Source organism: Coloeus monedula, assembly GCF_965178545.1.
Source record: "Coloeus monedula genome assembly, chromosome: 2".
NCBI lineage: Eukaryota > Metazoa > Chordata > Aves > Passeriformes > Corvidae > Coloeus > Coloeus monedula.
In genome coordinates, this window is record NC_138782.1 from 87,316,772 (window position 1) to 87,337,590 (window position 20,819).

At 37.8% G+C, this 20,819-nt stretch overlaps 1 protein-coding gene across 1 annotated transcript in view; it reads right to left on the reverse strand.

Moving 5' to 3' along the window:
- The window catches only part of MEI4 (meiotic double-stranded break formation protein 4), a gene marked incomplete at both ends in the record, with an annotated part of 73,918 nt that overhangs the window by 39,880 nt on the left and 13,219 nt on the right, over nucleotides 1-20,819 (reverse strand). The window contains one exon of the mRNA XM_082276761.1: nucleotides 9,713-10,272. Coding sequence (XP_082132887.1) covers nucleotides 9,713-10,272 — 560 coding nt within the window. The remainder of the gene's footprint in view (nucleotides 1-9,712; nucleotides 10,273-20,819) is intronic.

The following is a 20,819-nucleotide window of genomic DNA, read 5'->3' on the forward strand; positions in this document are numbered from 1 at the left end:
AGTTGATGCAATGCCTATTTACCAGCCTCTTCCAGCTGAAGGGTTGGATCAGCTTGGTTATCATCCAGCCAACATGAGACTCCTGTGCACAGTCATAACAATCCAGCTTTAATAAAACTTTGCCCTTAACCAGCTCACTTCTGCATGTAATCCCAAAACAAATATCAAAAGAAATCTACAAAAAACACACAAGTCTTAAGTACAGAATCAAATCTGCAGGCAAACAGAGATACAAAGTAAACTCCTCCTATTAAAGAGAATTCATAAATTGTACACATATAGCTTTGAAAAGCTGTATAATTGAAATCATTCATCAACATATACACCAAAGAGTCTATAAATATGAAATGTGAATGATGAGATAAAAATAGGTTTCTGAACAATTAAAATGATATGAAGGGATAATATAATGCATGCACCTACCTGTGCTTTGAGGATATATGAATTAAAATGAGACTTTCATATACTGGAAATATATGCCCTTCCAAACAAAACAATGACTCCTCTTTCTAAAAATAAAGTAGAAATTACAGTTTTGAAAGTGTCTACCAGAGTATCAACTAGAAACAAGTCTGCAACACCTGGATAGTTCTGCCTTGACAGCACCCATGTTCCAAAGGGTACAACTGCTTCAACTCAAGGTTTAAAAAATGCTTAAAAAATAGCATATTTTTCAGTAAAGTTGCCATTCATTTTTATTTCTTTTAATAAATTAAAGATAATTTAAATTAAGGACAAATTTTACAGTTCTATATTTTCAGAGCATAACATTAAGTATACTTGCTAATTTGCCTTTGGCGAGCAAGCAAACAAGGCAATCCAGAGCAGTTTTCCAATGTAACCTCTCTCAAAGATCATACTAAAACGTGAATATTGTTGTTCTTGTTTAAGCTCTATTTCCTTACATGATTTTTTGACAGACAGTGAAGCAATGAAATGTTTTTGTGCAATTATTAATGCTAGCAGCTGAGATTTAACTAAAGTAGGATTTTTCACAAAATTTCCTTATCTTTTATGGTTTGGCAAGAGTTGCTGTTTTCTAGTTGGAATTTCTGAGGACTAGATAATAGGGGACTTTGAAATTTAAAGCCTGAGCTTCTACTAAGAGAAGTAAATAGGTATTTTGTATTTTGTAATGCTGCCACTTAGGGTACTTGAGATATGGGTATCAACGCCACTGAAAAATCCCACTGGTGAATTTATTAATATTTAATAAATATTCTTATTAAACATACCCTTATAATAAAAATATGTCATAGTAATATATTATAGAAAATGTATTATAATTATATTTAATAAATATTAGTACTGATTTTTAAAATCCTGCTGATTTATTAAAGGGCTGTGATTTTACATTGTATCTTGATGGATCTCTTATACTCCTATAAGAATATTTTAAGAAAATAAGTATATTTTAAGAAAATAAGAGACAACAAAGAAGGTTAAAATTATGCTCACAGACCGTATGCATCAAAAGCATGCAGAACACATTTATAGCATATAAACAATAAATCTGCAAATAGCAAACAGAAGTAAGACTTTGTTGTACAGCAATGCTCATGTATTGCTAATTACACTCTGGAAACATTCAAACAAAAAAAATTCTAATAGCATATAGTTTCATTAAAGATAAAAGCATATGTTCAGCTCTCAAATCTATCCAATGTTAAAAAGGAACAGAACTCTTTCAATCCCTTGGGCTTGTTTAATGTTGTAGATGAAATAAAACCAATGCCTTTCAGGAATCCACAGGTAAAAGCAGTCAGAAAATGAGATTGTAAAAAATATACCATTAGAAACAGGAAATAATGGAGCCTGGTTCACTGGTCAGGTCCTGCATCACTTCTCCCCAGCCCTCCTCCCACACCCTGGGTTCTACTGTCTTCCCATGTTATCCAGGATGCAGAGCAAGAGAGGGCAATGCTGTGACAGCAGCTGGGAAGGATGCGTGGATTGTCGACCAGGCTGCTGCCAAAATGAATATATAATGTCAATGTTCTGCTTATCTCAGGCATACTAACTTGGTCTCTCCTCCACCCAGCTACAGATTTTAAAGCCTACTTGAAGGTATTATTGACCTTCCACTCCTTTCAAAGTGATTTCAAGCTGGCTATCAAAAGTTACTTGTAGAGTAAATGACTGATAACCAAAGTGGACAGCACAGTCCTGTAAGCCCTGTTTCCCAGGAAACAACATAAAAAACTTATGAATTAGTTTTTTAGAACTCATTTATCAGCATGTTAGATTTTATTTAATAACGGGTGTCTAAAATTTATGAGTTTAATTCCTTCATGAGTTTCATGATTCACTACATCCTGCAACTATGATAACTGCACCTTAGTTTCTGTTTTGCTACTTTACAGTTTTTGTGCCAAGTAACAGCTCTCTTTCCCAAGCAACTGACATATTTGGCAATACAGGACAGGCAAATAATTATTACAGGTATCCTCAAATTATGAGGTGTTATAAACAAAACTATTTTCACCTTTGATTTCACATTACCTTTGTCCACTTAGTCCAACCTGACTTCCACTCCTAATCATCAGTGCCATTTGAAAAGCTCACTTTTATACAGGGAACATTAGCCCCCCTTTTTCTTATCTTACTTCACATTGCTTCCTTTGTTAGTTGATGGTTGTCATATATCTCTCTTACTTTTACATGCCAATATTTCTTCTATCTATCAGTCATATCTATCAATATGAATTGATACATATTATTTCAACTCTTTGGTCTGTAGGCCACATCTCAAGCCCTTACTCTGCCCTTACTCCTTCACAGACTCATAAAATCATAAAATGGAAAGGTTGGAAGGGATCTTAAAGATCATTTAGTCTCAATCCTCTCTGCGACAGGAAGAGACACCTCCCATTAGACCAGGTTGCTCAAGGCCTGATTTAGTCCGACCTTGAACAGAGACAGGGCTGGCTCATCCACAACTTCTCAGGGCAACCTGTTTCTGTATCTTAATGCCCTCACAGTAGAGAATGTCTTCTTAATACCTGGGCTAAATTTTCCCTCTTTCATAATCTTGTTCATGCTTTTCTCCATGCTTCTTAACCTAATGTTCTCCACAAGAACCGTAAGTTGGCTTCACTGCTGCAGGCTGTCAGTATGAGGCTTGTCCCTGGCAAGCTGTGGGGTGATAGGCAAAGATTAGAGGGACGAGGTGCTAGTGAGGATCCTCTGTTGCTGACTCTGAAATGTGCTAGCTGCAGTGAAGCACACTTGCAGTCTTAGGGAGATGAGCCAGGGACTCCTGAGGTAACAGAAGCCAACAGGGAAACACCAAGGAAATGTTTCAATGGAATTAATAGGTGTTCCTCTAGGAAGGCAACACAACCGAGAGCTCAGCTGAGGTGCCTTTACACCAGTGCACACAGCATGGGCAAAAACTGGAGGAGTTGGAAGTCACTGTGCTGCTAGAAAGCTGCAACCTTGTTGCCAGTCCTGAAGCTCAGTGTGACAAATCCTATGACCGGAGCATGGTTATTGAAGGCTAAAGAGTGTTCAGAATAGACACAGGAGGAAGGAGAAGCAGAGGGGTTGCCCTCTGCATCTAGAGCTGGATTGAATGTGGAGAGTTGTCTCTGAAGAACAACCATGAGCAGCTCGAAAGACTGTGGGCAGGAATCAGACTGAGGCAACAAAGGGAACCTTGTGACTGGGGTCTGCTACAGGCCCCTGATCAAGGGGAGCCTATTGACAAAGTCTTTCTGCAGGAGGCATTGTGCTCACAGGCTCTTGTCCTGATGGGGAACTTCAGCCCACCCAGCATCTGCTGGACAAGCTAACTTTATCCTGTAGTTCTTCCACAATTGTAGCTTTAGTGTATGATCTGTATCAGCTGAGGCTGGCTGAGAGGGGAAGATGGACAAAATTTTCTTTCATTCATTCCTGTCTTTTTACTTCTATGATCCACTTTACTGAAGTAAATGAGGGCCAGTCAGTTTGGTGATTGCTTTAGACAGTAGTAATTTACAAGACAATGGATTTTGATTACCATTTGACTTAAACAACTCTCTACATAAGGACAACAGATTGCTGAGAGAATTTAATTCAATAATCAAGAAATTCAAACATTGACTCTTATTAGACTTCAAAATCCAGGCAACATGTTTTAATATTCATACAAATGAAGTGCTCTTCCCCTATAAAAGTAAGAATTTTTTGGCTGATGAAAAATGCACCCATGGTATTCTCCTTGGGACTCAATTAATTAGGAAAACTGAAACCTGCTTGTTTTATACTTGAAAACCACCAGTGACATGAATAACTATTTTTAAATCTTATTTGTTCCTAAGCAGGAAGGACTCTTGTAAACTGGTGAATTAAGTACTGTCTTGGCTGTTACTGACAAAGGATACTGTAAGCTATACGCAGTTGGGGGAATTTATGGTCACCCACAACTAGCTGCAGCATTTATTAAATGCATACTGTTGTACGTATTAAAGCATCAGAGTACATTTATGATTACTCTCTTCCAGGCAAATTCAGTCATTAATGAATCATACAAATTGTATCCTAGATAGGAAAAGATTCAAAACCATGGTTCTGATGAATGTGTGCTGTTTCAACTGCACAAGCACACATACACATTTCATTATATAATTGCCACTGAGATTTAAACATTTCTCTTTCTGCTTTTCAATGTATTACTTTTCAAATTGTTATTTTCATGAAGAATTGTGAATTTCTTTCTTGCACAAATATCCAGTAAAGGCATTAAACTACTACTCAGAACTTCTGCATTTGCTTTTCTGTTAAATACATCAATAGTAATATTTTGAGCACTGGCAAAATTTTACATAAAGGCATTCAGATGAAACGTGAGGGAAAAAATTAAAATGGGCAGTAAACTGGATAAGAGAAGTTCCTAAAACTATGTTGATGTCTCAATGTCCCTCCAGATGCTGTTAGTGCTAATAACTTCAAAACAACTACCCTGAAGGTAGCCAATTTCTGAAAGAGAAAAAGGCTATGATAAAATGAAGGAAATATCACATAACCTTTTTTTGTGTATGTGTTGTTTGACTGGAGTGGCAATTCATGACTTAACAGCATCTTCAAAGTCAGTATTGATGTTTAAACATAGCATGAGAAGAAGCAATTTGACTTCTAAAACTAATTCCATGTATTATGAACCTACAGCCAGCCCAGACACACCACAGCAGGCTTCCAGGCAGGCTCCAGGATGTCATCTCTGAAGTGCCCTAGTGCCATGAGCTGTTCAAAACCTTCACCAGAAATATAAAACACATATGCTACCCTAAACAGCACAGGGAGTTGGGAATCCCCAGTGCCTCCAACTGTTGCATTCTTCTAGTATGGGAGAAATTACCCCGTTTCAACACATTCTGGACAACATATACAAACGTCAACAGAACAGGCACATTTCAGTGCCAGTGAGTGAGTGATGCAACTAGGAGCAGGAGAAATGCACATTTGCTATGTCTCTGTGGAGGTGGATGGAGACAACCGTTGTTGAATCCCAAACAGGTAGATTAAGCAAAAAAAAATGTTCCAGTGCTTCCTTTCTGAAGTTTCTACTCCACTGGTGTTATGATCCAGTTTTAAGGTTCTTAGAAATGCCTCTGCCTGAATTAAGGTGCAAACGAGACCATATGCCAATGACAATAGTAAGGGGTTTATTTTATGGTAAATATGAGAGAGAGAGAGAGAGAAAGAAAGACATAGAAAATAGGTGGGGGGGACAGAAAGAGTGACAGGGACAGAATAAGGGAAAGATCACCACTCCGTGGATCCCAGTGATGTCCCGTTGATCCTCTCCAGCTGGCCTTCTTGGTGGTGAAGGTCCCCTCAGAAGGCACAGAGTCCGATGGGTTTCTATGCTCAGGCTGGGTGGGCATGTCCGGCCATGGCCCCCTGGAGGGGGGGTCAGTCTCTCACGGCAGACTCTGGGTCTGTTGCACCACGTGCAGCCCTGTGGGGCCAAGCCTCTCATGTGAAAGTCCCGTGGATGTGCCCTGTGGGGTTGGGGGTTCCACAGCTGGGCCAGTTTGTGTAATGGAGGATGGGTGTTTATTGCCTCTCACCAGAGGTTACACCATGCACCCAAAATCTCCTCCTCCCCCCTCGGTTGGGGGGAGTCTGTGTAAACCTGGCTTCTGTGAGCTGTGCTCTCCCTCCACCCCAAACTCAACTGGGGATAGTTGCAGCAAGTGGCTTTGGCCGTTTGTGGATGCCCACCTTTCCCTCAGCCTGAGGTGACTGAACAATGTGTTTCCCTTTACCCAATCAACAGTTTGACTTTCAGTTCAAAGTCCCACTCTTCAGGGATGCTTCTTCTGTTGTAGGTTCTTTATAATGAGCAAAATCTTATATCAATGTTTGAGGCATGAACTATTTTCAGTCTCTGACAACTGGGGCTGTAATCACAGACCATAGCTCCTACCAGGGTTTTCCATGTGAAATGTTTTCCCATGTTTTGTCAGGTAGTAGAATCCATTAGAAAGCCAGAGCCAGCAGCTCTGCCAACTGAATACAATCTCACAGAGTTTTATAATACACTTTGGTCTGCTTGAAAGCGGGACTTACAAGGAACCTACATAAATACAATAGTGGTTCTGCTGACACAGCAGAGTGTGTCAGTGGAGTGACAACAGAAATGAACAACTTGCACATCGAAAGGCAATATGCACCCCTACAAACCCCCAAAGGTCTCAGTGCTAAGGACTCAAAAACTGGTGATGAGCAAAGCGCTTACTCCATAGATCAGCAGTGACTGTAACACATTTTGCAGCATGAAAGCAACAGCTCATCTGTACCAGAGTTACACACAGGATCCTCACAAGCTTTTCTGTGGCAGCCATACAGGAATGCAAGATCATGCCAGCAGAAGGTGCAAAGTCAGGCCCTTGCACAGATGGTTGAACCTCTTAACATTCATGCTTCACCCTTAGCAGCTGTGACTTGAGGCTCCATTTTTCAGACATTTCCAAAAGGTTTATTCCAAAGGATTGTGTGTCTAACAACTGCATGCATACTTCTGAGCTGCTCTCGAAACATGGTGGGGGGAAAGGAGAAAATTTTAAAAAGAAAAATTTTCAAGAGGCTACATTTACTTTTAATTTTTTTTATATAAATAATTCAATATTCTAAGTAAAATTACCTTTTATTTTCGGTCACATACCTTAATTGACAGACTTACTTTTCTTTCCTTTTGACACCTATGTAAATTTGGAGTTTCAGGTCAAATCCTATCCAAAGTGCACAGCTTTAGGCAACTGAATCCAGGAAAAAATTTCTGAGTACATGTCTTTGCTGGCTCTTACAGCTTCCAATGCTTTATAATTATAAATATTTCAAACAATAGCACTCAACAGTTACAGCAAGTAACTCTGCTGCTGTTTTTCTTCCTTTACATCTAAGGTAGAGATAATGATTCCTTTTCCAATTTTCAAAGATTATTTAAAGTTAGTTAACTTGCTCTGAAAAATGCTGAGATTGCTTTTGAAGATGTAATTAATTAATTTAGTGTAATCCACAGCACTTCTGTTAGCTTTTTGAAGGTGTTTCTCACAGCCGTTTGTCCTTGAAAGTTCTTGACAGTTTTAATGGTGAGGATGGTAAAGGGAAAGCTGTGTCAAATACTATATTGCTGCATCAATGGCTGTCTATACAAATGCTTTTTGACAGTAAAGTTAGATACAACAGAATTCTTAATATTTTTATGCTGGAGAGATTTAAGCATTTTCCTGGAACTGAATTTCATACAGTTTGCAACTCTTTTCAGAAGATAGCTTTGTAAGTAATGGTAATTTTTTTTAAACCTTGATATTTCAATCACCACCTGTATAAAGTGATCCTGGGAGATATCTGGTACACAGCACGTAAAGAATTAGTTACACGATTTACACTACTAATTCTGAATGCTATATGTTTATTTCCATTTTCAATTCAGTTTAAAGAAAACCAATCCTCTAATCTGGAAACCTCCAAGATTATCCCTTAGTAATAGGCTTATATGATTTTTAAACTCTTTTAATCTGTTTGACTGAAGCAATGGCTGCCAATAGTAATGACTTTTAAATCAATATTTTGGTGGAAGCAAGATACAACACATCTCATAAAAAGCCATCTGTTTTAGTGAAGTTATTCAGAGAAAATATGCCACTTTCAAATTATGTGGACATACTCCACCTCTCCTGAATGATCATAAAAACATTTTGCAGACCTGAAACATCCCTGATCTATCAGAGTATTTTCTGCCATTTAAGATGTGACACTGCTCACTTAAACTTTGCCAGATTCCTCCAATCAACAGAAAATCCCTCTCTGGATAATGTCTGGATTGCTCTTCCACAATTAACCTTACTTCAATTATTTACTGACTTCCCATTCAGGTAGAGGATGGGAAACAGTGGAAACACAGGACAGTAACAACTATAAAAAAATCCTTAATGAAGGACTGTTCAAACTTTTTATTTTGTATCCAGTGATCACACACACACACAAAAAATGAATCACACCTGTATAACTCCATTCCTATCGCAACACAAATAGAATGTATGGTCACGTCCTTTCAAAACACTGACCAGGGACACCTCTAATTAAAAACTAAGTCTTGTACCATGGTGACACTAAACTGGAAATGTTTCTGGTATTAGAAACACAAGTCCTGAAAAGATTTCTGTCTGAATGCTTTCTAACCAAAATACAGGTACATCCTTTCCACCCAACACTCTCTTAATTTGGTAATAATATTTGTTTCATGTTCATGTTCTGGGGTAAACACTCAATACACAGTGAGTGGGATTCATTTTAAATTAAGACAAATGGGTACATCCATCCACGGGCATAGCAGATGTTCTGGCTCTCATTTTGCTAAAGGCAACTTTAGAATTTATCCTAAAATAGGGACCTAGTACCCAGTGAGCATTCTTTAGGCTCCAAGAATTACAGGGACAAGATCTTCATTTGCTCTAATGGTAGTGTAGTTGCCTACATGGGGACACTAGATTGGTACGTCTGAGTGTCAAACAATACCACCATTGTGTCTGTTCCAAGTTAACTCTAAAAGCCAGAATGAAAACTAAAAATCCTAAAACAGGCAGTGAAATTCATTACCTGTAGGGCATCTTGTGAAGACAGACCAGTGATATTTCAGTTGAATGAGGAAATTAACAAGATGATACATGGAACAATACACACTGATGAATACAAACAAAATGCAATTCAATCCTATTTGTTGTTTGTCATGGGGATATATTATTTTTGAACTCTTCACTCATTTGCTTATATATTTTTAAAACACAGTTTGCAAGTATCTAGAGAAAGATGGATATCTGAAGCAAATGAACTATTTTATCTAGATGCTCAAGAAAGAATAAAAAACTGTATATTCATTACATATGAATGAATATCTATAGTATATCTTCATAAAGCAAGAGAAACAATGTGGTTTTCCCTCATATTTTCTATGAAGTTGCTTTAAACTGCATTTGTATCAGTTATTTAAAGGTCCTGTACTTGGGAATAGGCTAGAACTTCTTGCAAGCATGAGCAAGAACTTTTTCAAGTGCTTCAGAGCATTTATTGTCCATACTGCAGAAAAGAACAATCACAAAAATCTCTGAGTAGTACTCTTCAAAATATAAGACAAACTTGTATTTTAAAAGTGCATAAAACCAGGAGAATACTACAGCATATGGAAGTGGGATATGAAAGATAGAAAACGTTTCAAACTTACCCTATTGACACTCCTATTTCTTAAAATAATTTGAATTAGATTTTTCTTAAATTCTTCCATCTTCTTGAAACACTTCTTCAAAACATGATTAGATAATTTAGTATCAGTTATTAAACTGATCAAAACAGAAACTCCTTCAGTAAGGAAACTTGGAGCTGGGAATTTAGGACTTTTGTAAAAAACAGTCAGTCCATCAAGCAGCTGAGACACTGAATTCCATATGGTGAAAGAATCATTCTCAAGCTCTGAGAAGTCTGCTTGAAGAATTCCTCCTTCTGACAGTTTTCTTATTTCAAGCAAACGTTGCAAAAACTGCACTGGAGCAATCAGAGATTGCTCTTTGCTACTGCGGCAAAGGTTCAGTGGGGGAACTCTTTCCAACCAATGTTTAGAAGTGTTGACATTATGCTCAGATTGGTGAAAATCTGAAGCTATGCCTAAAGAATCAAATGCAGAGTCATTACAGACATCACATCCAGAGTCTTCTAGCTGGCTTGAGTAACTTGTAGGGTTTATAGATTCCCGACCCAGAAGAGTTTCAGCAGACGTATCCTGTTTTCCTGAAATGCAAACATGACAGTTACATTTGTGCAATACTTAAACACATGCTTATTGAAAGTGCTATATATACTTTCTCCTTTTTGCTTCCATGCAAAAATCATGTAATACATGTCTATGTTGGCTCCCCAAGAACTTCCCATGACTAGAATTTAGCTGTGGAAGAACGTATTTTTAAATTAAAGTAAAAAATTTCAGAAGTTAATGTCTATTTGTGAACAAGATGTTTTATGCTCATAGTAATATGAACAGTAATTTTCAGTTTAAAATTGTCAGAAATTTTCAGTTTTCCTATATATAATTTAAGTAGACATAAACCAAACAATTTAAGTGAATATCTATACTCCCATTAATTTACAGGGAAGAAAATGCATGTAAATTCCTGGTCTTCCAAACATTCTTACTGCTTTTATTCTCAAAAACTCTGACTGGTATTAAGAGGCAGTGAAAGTCTGTTCCTATAACTGCATCAAATAAAATATTCTTTTTTATGTGTGCTCTTTCTCCCCAGTCAGGTAAGAAATTCTAACAGTCAAAGTTGAACAGAACATTAGATTTGATTTTTTCATTATTTAACAAAGAGAAACATTTGGAATCAAAAGCCTCTTCAGTCATCACCTATCTCATACCATCTCCTTCAAAGACACACAAACTACATTACAAGAGGTATGCAGTACATTCACACCAATAAATTACTTTCGTGTGCTACTGTAGGATCTCTTTCATCCCATTTCACACATTAAATACATTTAAGGCAATGCCTCTCGACATAAATTCAGCTCCAGGTGACAAAAGACACCTGTCCTACATGCTACCTATGCCAAAAGATCACAGTCAAAACAAGCCAGAGAAGTGAAGTGGAAGACCAACACAGGTAAACATCTCAGTGCCACGAGGCAAGGCTAGAACCCCATCTGACCAACTCCTGGCTCAGCCCTGCTTACTGGGACAGAGTCACAAACTGCTTCCCCTCTCACTCTTAGAAAACATCCCTACACTGTTCACATTTTCCAAAAGAATCCAAAGCAGTACCATACTCCTCTGCCTTTGTATTCTTATTAATTTTTAAAAATTATAGATGGTTTGGCCTCACAGGAAATAAATGTTGTATTTCATAGACAGTTAAAAAAAGCATTTTTAACACAGAGAACATCCCTAGGCAGCAACCTACAATATTCGGTATGTTAATAAAACACTACTCAAAAATTTCAATACAGACTTCATTAAATTCACAATTTCAAATTAAATTCTGACCATTAGTTCAGTCTCTGAAAACATAGCAATACCAATGAGAGTACTATTACTGAGATCAAAACTGGAAATGTGGTTTATTTATTTATTCATTGTTGAGTTTCACATCTTTAACATTCAGACATATTTGAAATTGCACAGTATTGGTACCAACTGACTCAAAATGAGAGGTCTAATTGTAGGAAAATCAACTTCCATTTCCAGGAGGTAGGAAAAGCTGGACATTTAAGGCCAGCCTAGCATTTTAAAGATTAACACTGTTTCCAAATGCCCTGCATATCCAAACTTGGAAAGCAAGAAAAGAAGCAAAGCACACTTCCCAAGGTCTGACGAACGAGAACAGGCATCCATTTTCCATGTCTTCTCTCCCTAGGATTTTGAGCAAAACACATTTCAGAAGAAAAAAAATGAAAGCTGTTTTTGGTTCCATTTAAGGAAAATAAGCTTCCCTTCCAGGGAATCCATCTACAGTGAGTTCTGCTATGTGGGTATTTTGTTCCTGTTCTCAATCCCATGAAAACATGAAAATTGCTCATGAGGATTTAATGTCAGAAGTCAGAAGCAGTAAATCAAGAACTATGTGCAAAAACCCCATATGTATGTTTGCTGATTCTCTTGTCAAAGTAAAAAAAAACAAAAACAAAACAACAAACCAAAAACAGAAGAGGTGAAAGAAAGGGAAAGAAAAGAGAAGAAAAAAGGAAGAATAGTACAGCAATATCCATAGAAGAAAAACTTAAGATGTTCCCAAAGGTAAGAGGTAGGATATTCAATGAAACACTCCTAGTATGAGACAATGTTCCATTTATGGTTGGATTACTATTCATTGCAATATCAAACTCCTGTTCCATGACAAGTGTCCGGAAAACCCTGTTACAGTAAGTCCCCAATAGCAGTATATTTCCATCTAAATGAGTAATTCCATCTAAAATACTTAAAATTGTTAAGCTATTTACATGTTCCAGGCATTTGGGGAGGAGGTGGCAGTTATCTTGTAAAAAAAAAAAAACCAACAAAAAAACCCACCAGGAAATACTCATTATTCCCCTCAGAATGTCTACAAATAGCTTGTAATTTATTTCTTGAAAGAAGCTAAACTCATCGCTTTGTACTTACCTACTATTTAAATGAGAAAGCAGTCTTGATGTTCACACCATGTGGTTATCAAGTACAAAAATAAAAAAATAAAAGCAATGGCCTTTAAAATAAGTCTGCCTGAGACTAACAAGAATCTGTAAATAGTAATTTCAAGAACATTTGACTATAAGTGTATTGGAACAAGAAATATGAAAATTTAGTGTGTGTGATAAAGTGACACCAAATTTACACCACCATAAGTAATGAAATATCTGGTCATCAACAATTTTACAGTCTCCTTAAATTTGTCACACCAAATTCAGGAAATATTTTAATTCTTAACTCCTATTTAGGACTTTAGCTCCTTACTAAATTAAGATCCTGAGATGAAAAACAAAGCAAGATCCTGAGCCCCAAACAAAGCGAGATGTGGTACCACAGAGTCTTGGGGCACAAAGGCTGAAGAACTCACATGGTTCTACACATACCCACTACTGCAGAAAGAGTATGGCCTGAAAATCAGAAGCCACTCAAGGGATGAGGGAGTGACTTACATACTGAGCAGCGTGTCAGCAAGGTGTGCAGGCACTAGAACTCAGATGTACATACCCCTGTGGGACCATAAAACAGAGGCTTTCATCAGGGTAGTGAGATGGCAACGTGCCCCATGATTAGAGAAGGGGGAGTCTTCAGCTAGTTCTGAGGAAGCAGAGCTCTAGAAAACACCAAAGGCAATTCAATGTCCCACATTCATTCTCTCCCTACCCAATGTGGAGTAAAAGAGGCAGCTTGTATAAGATCCATGCAGCAGGAGCAGGGGTGGTGGAAGATGCTTCCTTAAGACACTCTGCTAGTGGCTGCCACAGACTGGAGCACATTTGAGTGAGAAAGGCCAAATGCTACATGTAGTTCAAATTTTAAAAACTGAAGAAGGGTCCTCAACTGATGAAATTGCTGTGAAATGGTAAAATGATCTTCAAGTCTTTTGAAAAACTTAATCTACCTGCAGTTCCACCACCAACAGGGACTGCAGAACAGAAAAGAGGCTTGAAGGTGGCAGAGGTAAGAAATAAAGTGAAGAGGTGATCTGAGTTCTGCAAAGAAAAAATTACTTCAGTTTCAAGCATTAGACTTTGTTTATATTCTCTCATTTCCTGAGCAGACACATGGATTATCACTTGAAAATAAAAAACATTTGACATCAGACACGTAAAGTTATCTTAAAACTCAGTTACAATTGATACTCTCAGTTCCACTTCTAAAAGAAAAAACAAGAGACAATTAAAAATGAGACATTCTTAGAAATCTCTTTGATGATACTGCATTCTGCTTTCCAAGTAGGTGTTCAGTCAATAACCTCTAAAAGGAAATTAAAAACGTAAGTGAAATTATGTCCACTTCTACATTTTTCAGGACTCTGTTAGTCGTCATTTAATTTTCATTGATTGGTTTGTTTGAAGTGCACTTTCCGTGAACAATGAATCAAGTTTATTCTCTTATTTCAAAACCCATACGTTTTCTTTGCCTTTCTTTCATGTGTAACTGTCTCTATTCTGCTGCTTTCATTACTAACCAAGCTGACTGGCCAAGGAAAAAAACAACTCTCCCCCGCTTATGAACTACTATGTGTTTAACACCTCATTGTTGTCCTGACCTGGAATCAAGCCAAACTTCTATTTTCATTATTCCAAAATAATAATGCCAAAGTATTATAAAGATTCTAGAGTTCTCCAAAAAAAGAAGTTTTAGAAGCCTTGTATCCCACACTTGGCTTCTGCATCTCCATGGGTTTTTTTTTTTAACTGGCTTGGAAAAGAAAGGTCCTCTGTTTAAATGCAAGGTGCTTTTTCATGCTTTTTCATTCTAAAGGTGCATGCTGACATATTTTATCCCATTTAGGAATAATTTCACAGAAATGAATATAGGACTGAGTATCTAAAATTCTCAAATTGTTCAATGCTAGGTTTATATGATTCTCTAAAGGCTTAGAAGTATATACTTCAATTGGTTAGGGATTTTGCTTAAATAGAACATCTAAATGTTTAGAATTCAGTAAGAACCGAGAAGGTTTTTGAGGATCGAAACACTCATTTTTAAGGGATCTCTGTAGATGACAGCACAAATCTTCTGTAGTTCGAGTCAAATAAAGAATACTTGCAGTAAAGATATTAAATGATAAATAATCAGGTAACAAACATACGGATTTGTCTCTGCTAATGCTCATCAAGCAGCTTTGACAACAAAAAATATGACAAGCTTTACAATATTGACCATCTCAATGACGTGACTGAAATTTGAGTTCTAAGCCAGATAGGCGACATTTCAAAATACTAAATGAATTAATGTATGGTACCTCTGAAGGCTACCTCACTGAACTGGTTGTACTGAACTGGAAGCATTATGTCTTATTAAAAATGCTCTCCATTATGAAACAAACTGAGCTTTGCTGAGAGACAGGACATAGCAGCCAACGAAGACTGCAATGATCTGGATGCAACTTAATGAGATGAAGGCTGAAATGAGGTGGACTCCTTAGCAAGTCAGCTAAAGCGTGCCTTCCTAAAAACATCGCTTTTCTTGAATACAACATGGTATAAATACTTGGCTTTTCTGTTTATATATCCAGAAGGACACAAACAAAGATCTGCTTGAGGAACTAGATTCTAAGTTTGAGTTGGGTTAAGGTTGCCTAAAGGGGTTGTGGAATCTCCATCCTGAGAGATACTCAGAAGCTGTCTGGACACGGTTCCGCACAACTGGCTCTAGGTGTCGATGCTTGACAAGAGGCTTGGACAGGATGATCTTCGGTAGTCCCTTCCAGTCTCAACCATTCTGTGATTCTGTATTTCCAGGGAAAACATTGACTGATCCTTATTTTCCCACAGCAGACTTAAAGGCAAAAGGATCCCAACTGCCATGGCCACACTTCTTAACCTCTTTTTACCATATACATTCAGTTTTCTCCAAAACTATCATTCTGTTACCCAGAAGAAAAGAAATTAATCTACACTAAATTATGAATCCCACTTGCTTTTATGAACCTTATTCCTAAAAATCACTATCCATCTTATAATGAATTATTAAAATAATAACAAGCCCTTTCTCTTGCTGGGAAAACTGGGTTGGTTTTGCCTCTGAATGGGTTCCTTACACAGAAATCTGGAAAGAAAGGTATGCTTCTTGGGTCCCTTTGCCCCAAGTATGTGCTTAGAACAGCTGTAGCAATGCCATCAGATAAGACAAGCAGCACCTGCTTTCAAAAGGAGAAAGTTTCCACAACCAAAACAGACCTGTTATCCATGGAAGGAGCAGTATTCCGAGATTTCAGTGAATCATTACATTCCAGCTGGTGCTTTTCCAGATTGCAAATTAACTTATTTAATTATCCTGAAAAGGTCTCAGCTTTCATAAAGTTCCCCATTGTGTCAATACAATTACGGAGAACAGATTTATCTCATCATCATATTCCAAGAGCCATATTCCTGTAAATCTGTGCTAAACACAATTTAACTTCATTTTTTCCATCTCACAGATCTGCTCTCATTTCTTTGCTCTCCTCATAAAAACATAAAATACTTAGGTTGTGAGACATTTCTTGCCATGCTGCCTACTTGCACTATTGCCACTGGTAGAAGCATAGGAGTACACCAGTACACTTAAGATGTCAAATGACATTTCAGAAGTACTGTCTGTCTGACATCCCCATGCTTTAGAGAAAAAAATGTTGTGATGACACACTGGGCTTCCCTTATGGATCTGTATGGAGAGAAAGACACCTATTTTTAATTGGGGGGGGGTGGGGAGGCAAGAAATAGGGAGATAGAATGTCTTCATGCAGAAACATCACATCCCTAAGCACCCAACAAAAATAATCAGAACTGTTTTCCATGGCAACATCAAATTAAGAGTTAACTGCTGCCCAATGAAGAATCGTCTCACTTTAGAAAAAGGAAGATAGAAAAAGAAAGAAGTAAACTATACCCCTCAGAGACTGACAGCTCCTCCTCAATTGTCGTGCTTTTGTACTCCTTCAAATACCAGGGGGGGGAAGTGATGACAGGACATAGCAATCTGTAACAGCAGCTCATTTGAACACACCAACCTGAAAAAATAGCTTTTCCTTAAACATACCACGATAACTTGGAAATTATACTCTATAGTCCTCTACCCTATTGCCATGTTATAGGAACTAAAATTGTTGCTAAGTGCTATTCACAACAGATTTCACACTATTTCATCTACCTTCTGGGGAGGGAAATAATTTCTCCTAATAGACTAATGTGTTTGTATCATTACTATTCAGTCAGATGTGGACTGCTGTTATCTCCACTAACAAGGAAGACTCCTTTATGAGGCTGCAGATAACATATCCACTGAGGAAATCTTCATGTTTTGGTCTGACCTTTCTGAATTCATCTGATTGGTTTCTCTTTGAAAATGAGGTTAAAAAGAATCTATTATCAATTATGTTCTCTCACCACTCCTTTTAATGTAAGGAGGCAGAGGAAACATCACAAGTACACTATTTAAGTCATGATGGAGAGCTTTGCCCTTTCAGAAGTTTGAAATCCAGTTACTCAGAAAATATTTTGACTGGCCATCACTGTTCCTGACATCAGAGCAGGTCTTATCTGATCCTATCTTTGCCTGTCGAGGAAATCCTGGGGTATAACATGAGCACCCAGAGTTTCTGCCTCTCCATTTTGAGCAAGAAATTCCCAAGCCATGACTTACAGGGAAGTGGAAAGGGAAGAGAAGGCTGAATTCTGTGGCCCAAACCAAGGCTGCTGGCAAACAGTAGTTCTGTATTAGTTATTATCAGTTTTACTTCAGCTGTTGAACTGGCTGGTTCCAGTTCTATAAGCTCCCAGTAAGAAGAAATGAGACTGAAGTGTCTTCATTCACACTAATCTACAAAGGAATTTTTTCCTTTTTTCCACATGTATAACTGAATTCCTTAAGAACCATAACAAGTTAGGGAGTGAAGCAGGAGATACAAAATTCTTTTTTTCCTCTGGGTCTTATTCCTCAAAGAGATACAAGCTGCTTCTTTGACACAGAGAATAGAATTCAGAGGACAGTATCCTGAAAGGTGAAACACAGCCCCAGCATACAGTTAAAAATCAGACATTCACGTTAATCACATTCCTCCTCAGAGTTCAGCATTTCCCTAAACACACAGACAGGTAGGGTGGCTGGCAGACGTGCTACTGTGGAGGTTAAGAACAGGAGAGAACTCCAGGGCATGGCAGAAGAAGTTCTACTGTAAATGATCTATAAAAGGAAGATTAACCTAATTCTAAAAAGGTGCAGTGTGGAGAGAATCTGGTTTTTATTTTAATTAGAGGAGCAAGCAGCTCAGTAAATTCCTACCCACCTCATAAGAAGCGAGTAACTTGAACCAAGTTTGAAGGTGAAGCTAAGGAAGAGAGAACATATACTTGATACACGTTTTGCTAAACATATACCCTGGACAATCGATTTGGAACCTTCAAGAGTATCAGCCTGAAGCAACCAAGGCAATAAACATCTATCCTCTAAACTGTCATTCCTAAAATATGCGCTTGGCCAAAAAAGGGTAGAGTACTGCATTTATGCCTTCTTGGGCTGAAGTAACAGCTGCAGGCTTTTCAGAGCTGTTTAACACAGCTTGCCAAGAAACAATATGATCATTGATTTTATGAGTTGATAACAGTGAAGGAATTTGTCTCAGAGGACAGGTACTTAAATCCATTAATCTATCAATTCATCGATGCTTTGTAAGACCCTTTATCTTTTCATGTTGCTCCAAAGCAAAGTGACAACAGAATGCTCAAGTATTTTATATGCTTATTCTTAAGAGTAACACCAAGAAGTTTCTATCCTCCTTTCTGTGAAATGTAAATTTGGATCAAAGAAAGACAAGAAACTCTGATTTAACATGAAATTTGACTTCTGTTTTCTACCCATGGGCATAGTTGTCAGGACAATACTGTCAAGCTGAAAAACAACAGATAATTGCAAAAAGATTTGCTTCTCCTCCTCCTCAGATGATTGGCATACAGCCAAAAGCACCACGAAGGAATAGAGTCCTTGTATTCAGAAAGACAACTGAACAGTAAGTAAAATAAGGAACTTCCAGACACAGCGCAGTCAGTGAATACGGACCACTGCGCTTTCATAAAAAACACATTAAACCATAAGAACTCATACCACCAAGCAGTTTACCTGCAGCAAAGCAGGCTTCTCCCCCTAAGTTAGGAACTGACAATTTTTTTACTATCTCTGAGGACAAAGAATTATTCAGGTGGGACAAAAAAATTTAGGCACCATACCTTTTAAAAATGGATTCTCTGTTCTTTATCCTTCATGTATTTGCACAACCATACTGTGTTCAACTGTACGTGGAGGGGGAAAATATGTACCACTGCTTCAAAGAGCTCACAGATTTCTCACATCAGGGAAATAAAACTCCATGGGCAGTTTCTAATCATTACTGAAGCCCCTGAAAGATCTACTATTATTATTGCAAACAGCAGGTGGGAGAGGAAAGCTCTCACATTCGGAATGCAAAGCAGAGAAGATACAGCTGCAAAGTGAACCTTGGCTGAAGGACTCAAACTCTTCAGTTCTCAAGAGGCACCAGCAGAAATAAATGCAGTCTCATCCTTACTGCATGAGATTTTCTGGTGGTGAATTTTGTGAAACCCAGATATTCCTGTATCTAAAGAGTTGTTAATCAAAACACAAGAAAGCCATAGAAAAGCTGGAGGTTTGAAATATTTTTAAAAGGCTGCATTATTTTAAGCAAAACACCAACTCCAGAAATGAGGCTGGAGAAATGAGTGGAGGAGGAAAAGGATCCTTGACTTCTTAGTGCTAAGAACAAGTCTAGTTATTACCCTCAGCCCTAAAGAGCATACCTTTGGAGTGATATTAGGTAGTAAACCTAGTATCATCATCCATAAGGATGGCTTGATGGATCTATAGTAGTCTCACTTGAAAAGATGAAACACCGCTTATTACCACTTTTTCTCTTAACTTAGATTCAAACTCTTTGTGCCTTTGTATTTCAGCAGTAGCCACCCTTTAGATTCTAATCTCCATGGGCTTGAAACATCTCAAAACGGGCACAACACATGAGAAAGGTGTTATATTTTTTCTTGGGGCAGAAGATGCCAGTGGTGTAGCGGTCCCTATTTCAGGTAGGCCTTGCTTCTATGACCATCTTCCCATACATGTCAACCACAGGTGTTCTACTATTAATGTACATCATCAACTTGATCTCCTGAGCAGTGTGTAGATCTCACCAACAGATCAGGTACCAGTAACAACCTTTCTTTACTCAAATGCACATGACCCAGCATTTATCTCTAGTGGAACTGTAATCATGAATGCACACTCAGCAGAAACTTAGCACAGGTATAAGACATCTAAAATAAGAAAAGATTTATTACAGTTTAAATCTGTGACCAAACTTCAGTGTAACTTGGGCAATGAAAATTAACATCCTTTGCAAGACGTGTTATCTGCCAGGGACAGTTTTCTCTGCCTATCTCACAATTAAAATCTAGAGTTTAGTGAATCTTTAAAAAATTAGACTTGGAACATGGAAGTTGAAAATGAATTGATTTTGTTTGCTATGTTTTGCTAATTGATAGTGTTTGCTGCGTTCTGCTTAATCCACAATCAGAATATTCTCTCCAGACATTAGATGTTTATAAATCTCTCCTGATCATATGCAGCCAGTTCTTCAAAACATAAGACACCTGTGGGAAGCTGCATCTTAAAAGTTACTTTTAGTTTTATATGTCATATTTGCAACACGTTGCAGAAAACAGACACCCAGACAATAATGAAGTAAGAAGAGTCATTAAATCACTTCTCTGTAGAGAAAGGTCTATTATACAAAAATACATAAACCATTAGAGCTTCTAGCTGAAGTCTAATGATCCCCCCTATCAGTCAACGTTACAAACTAGAGATCATTTCCCAAGGCAATAAAGAAGCTACTGTTTCAGTACAAAAGCAGTGTGGTAAAGCCTTATCAAGTTTTCCACCAGGGAACCTTTTAAAAATCTCAAGTCATAAAGCAATTAGTTATACATCTTGATTTTAGAGATCCCTTCAACAGTGAACTTCCTCTCTCCTTCAGCCCAGAGCATTTTGACCTCCATCTCCCAGGAAAGTATCTCCCCAGAGACTGCAGAAATCCTCCACTGCTTTCCAAGCTCACACAGTG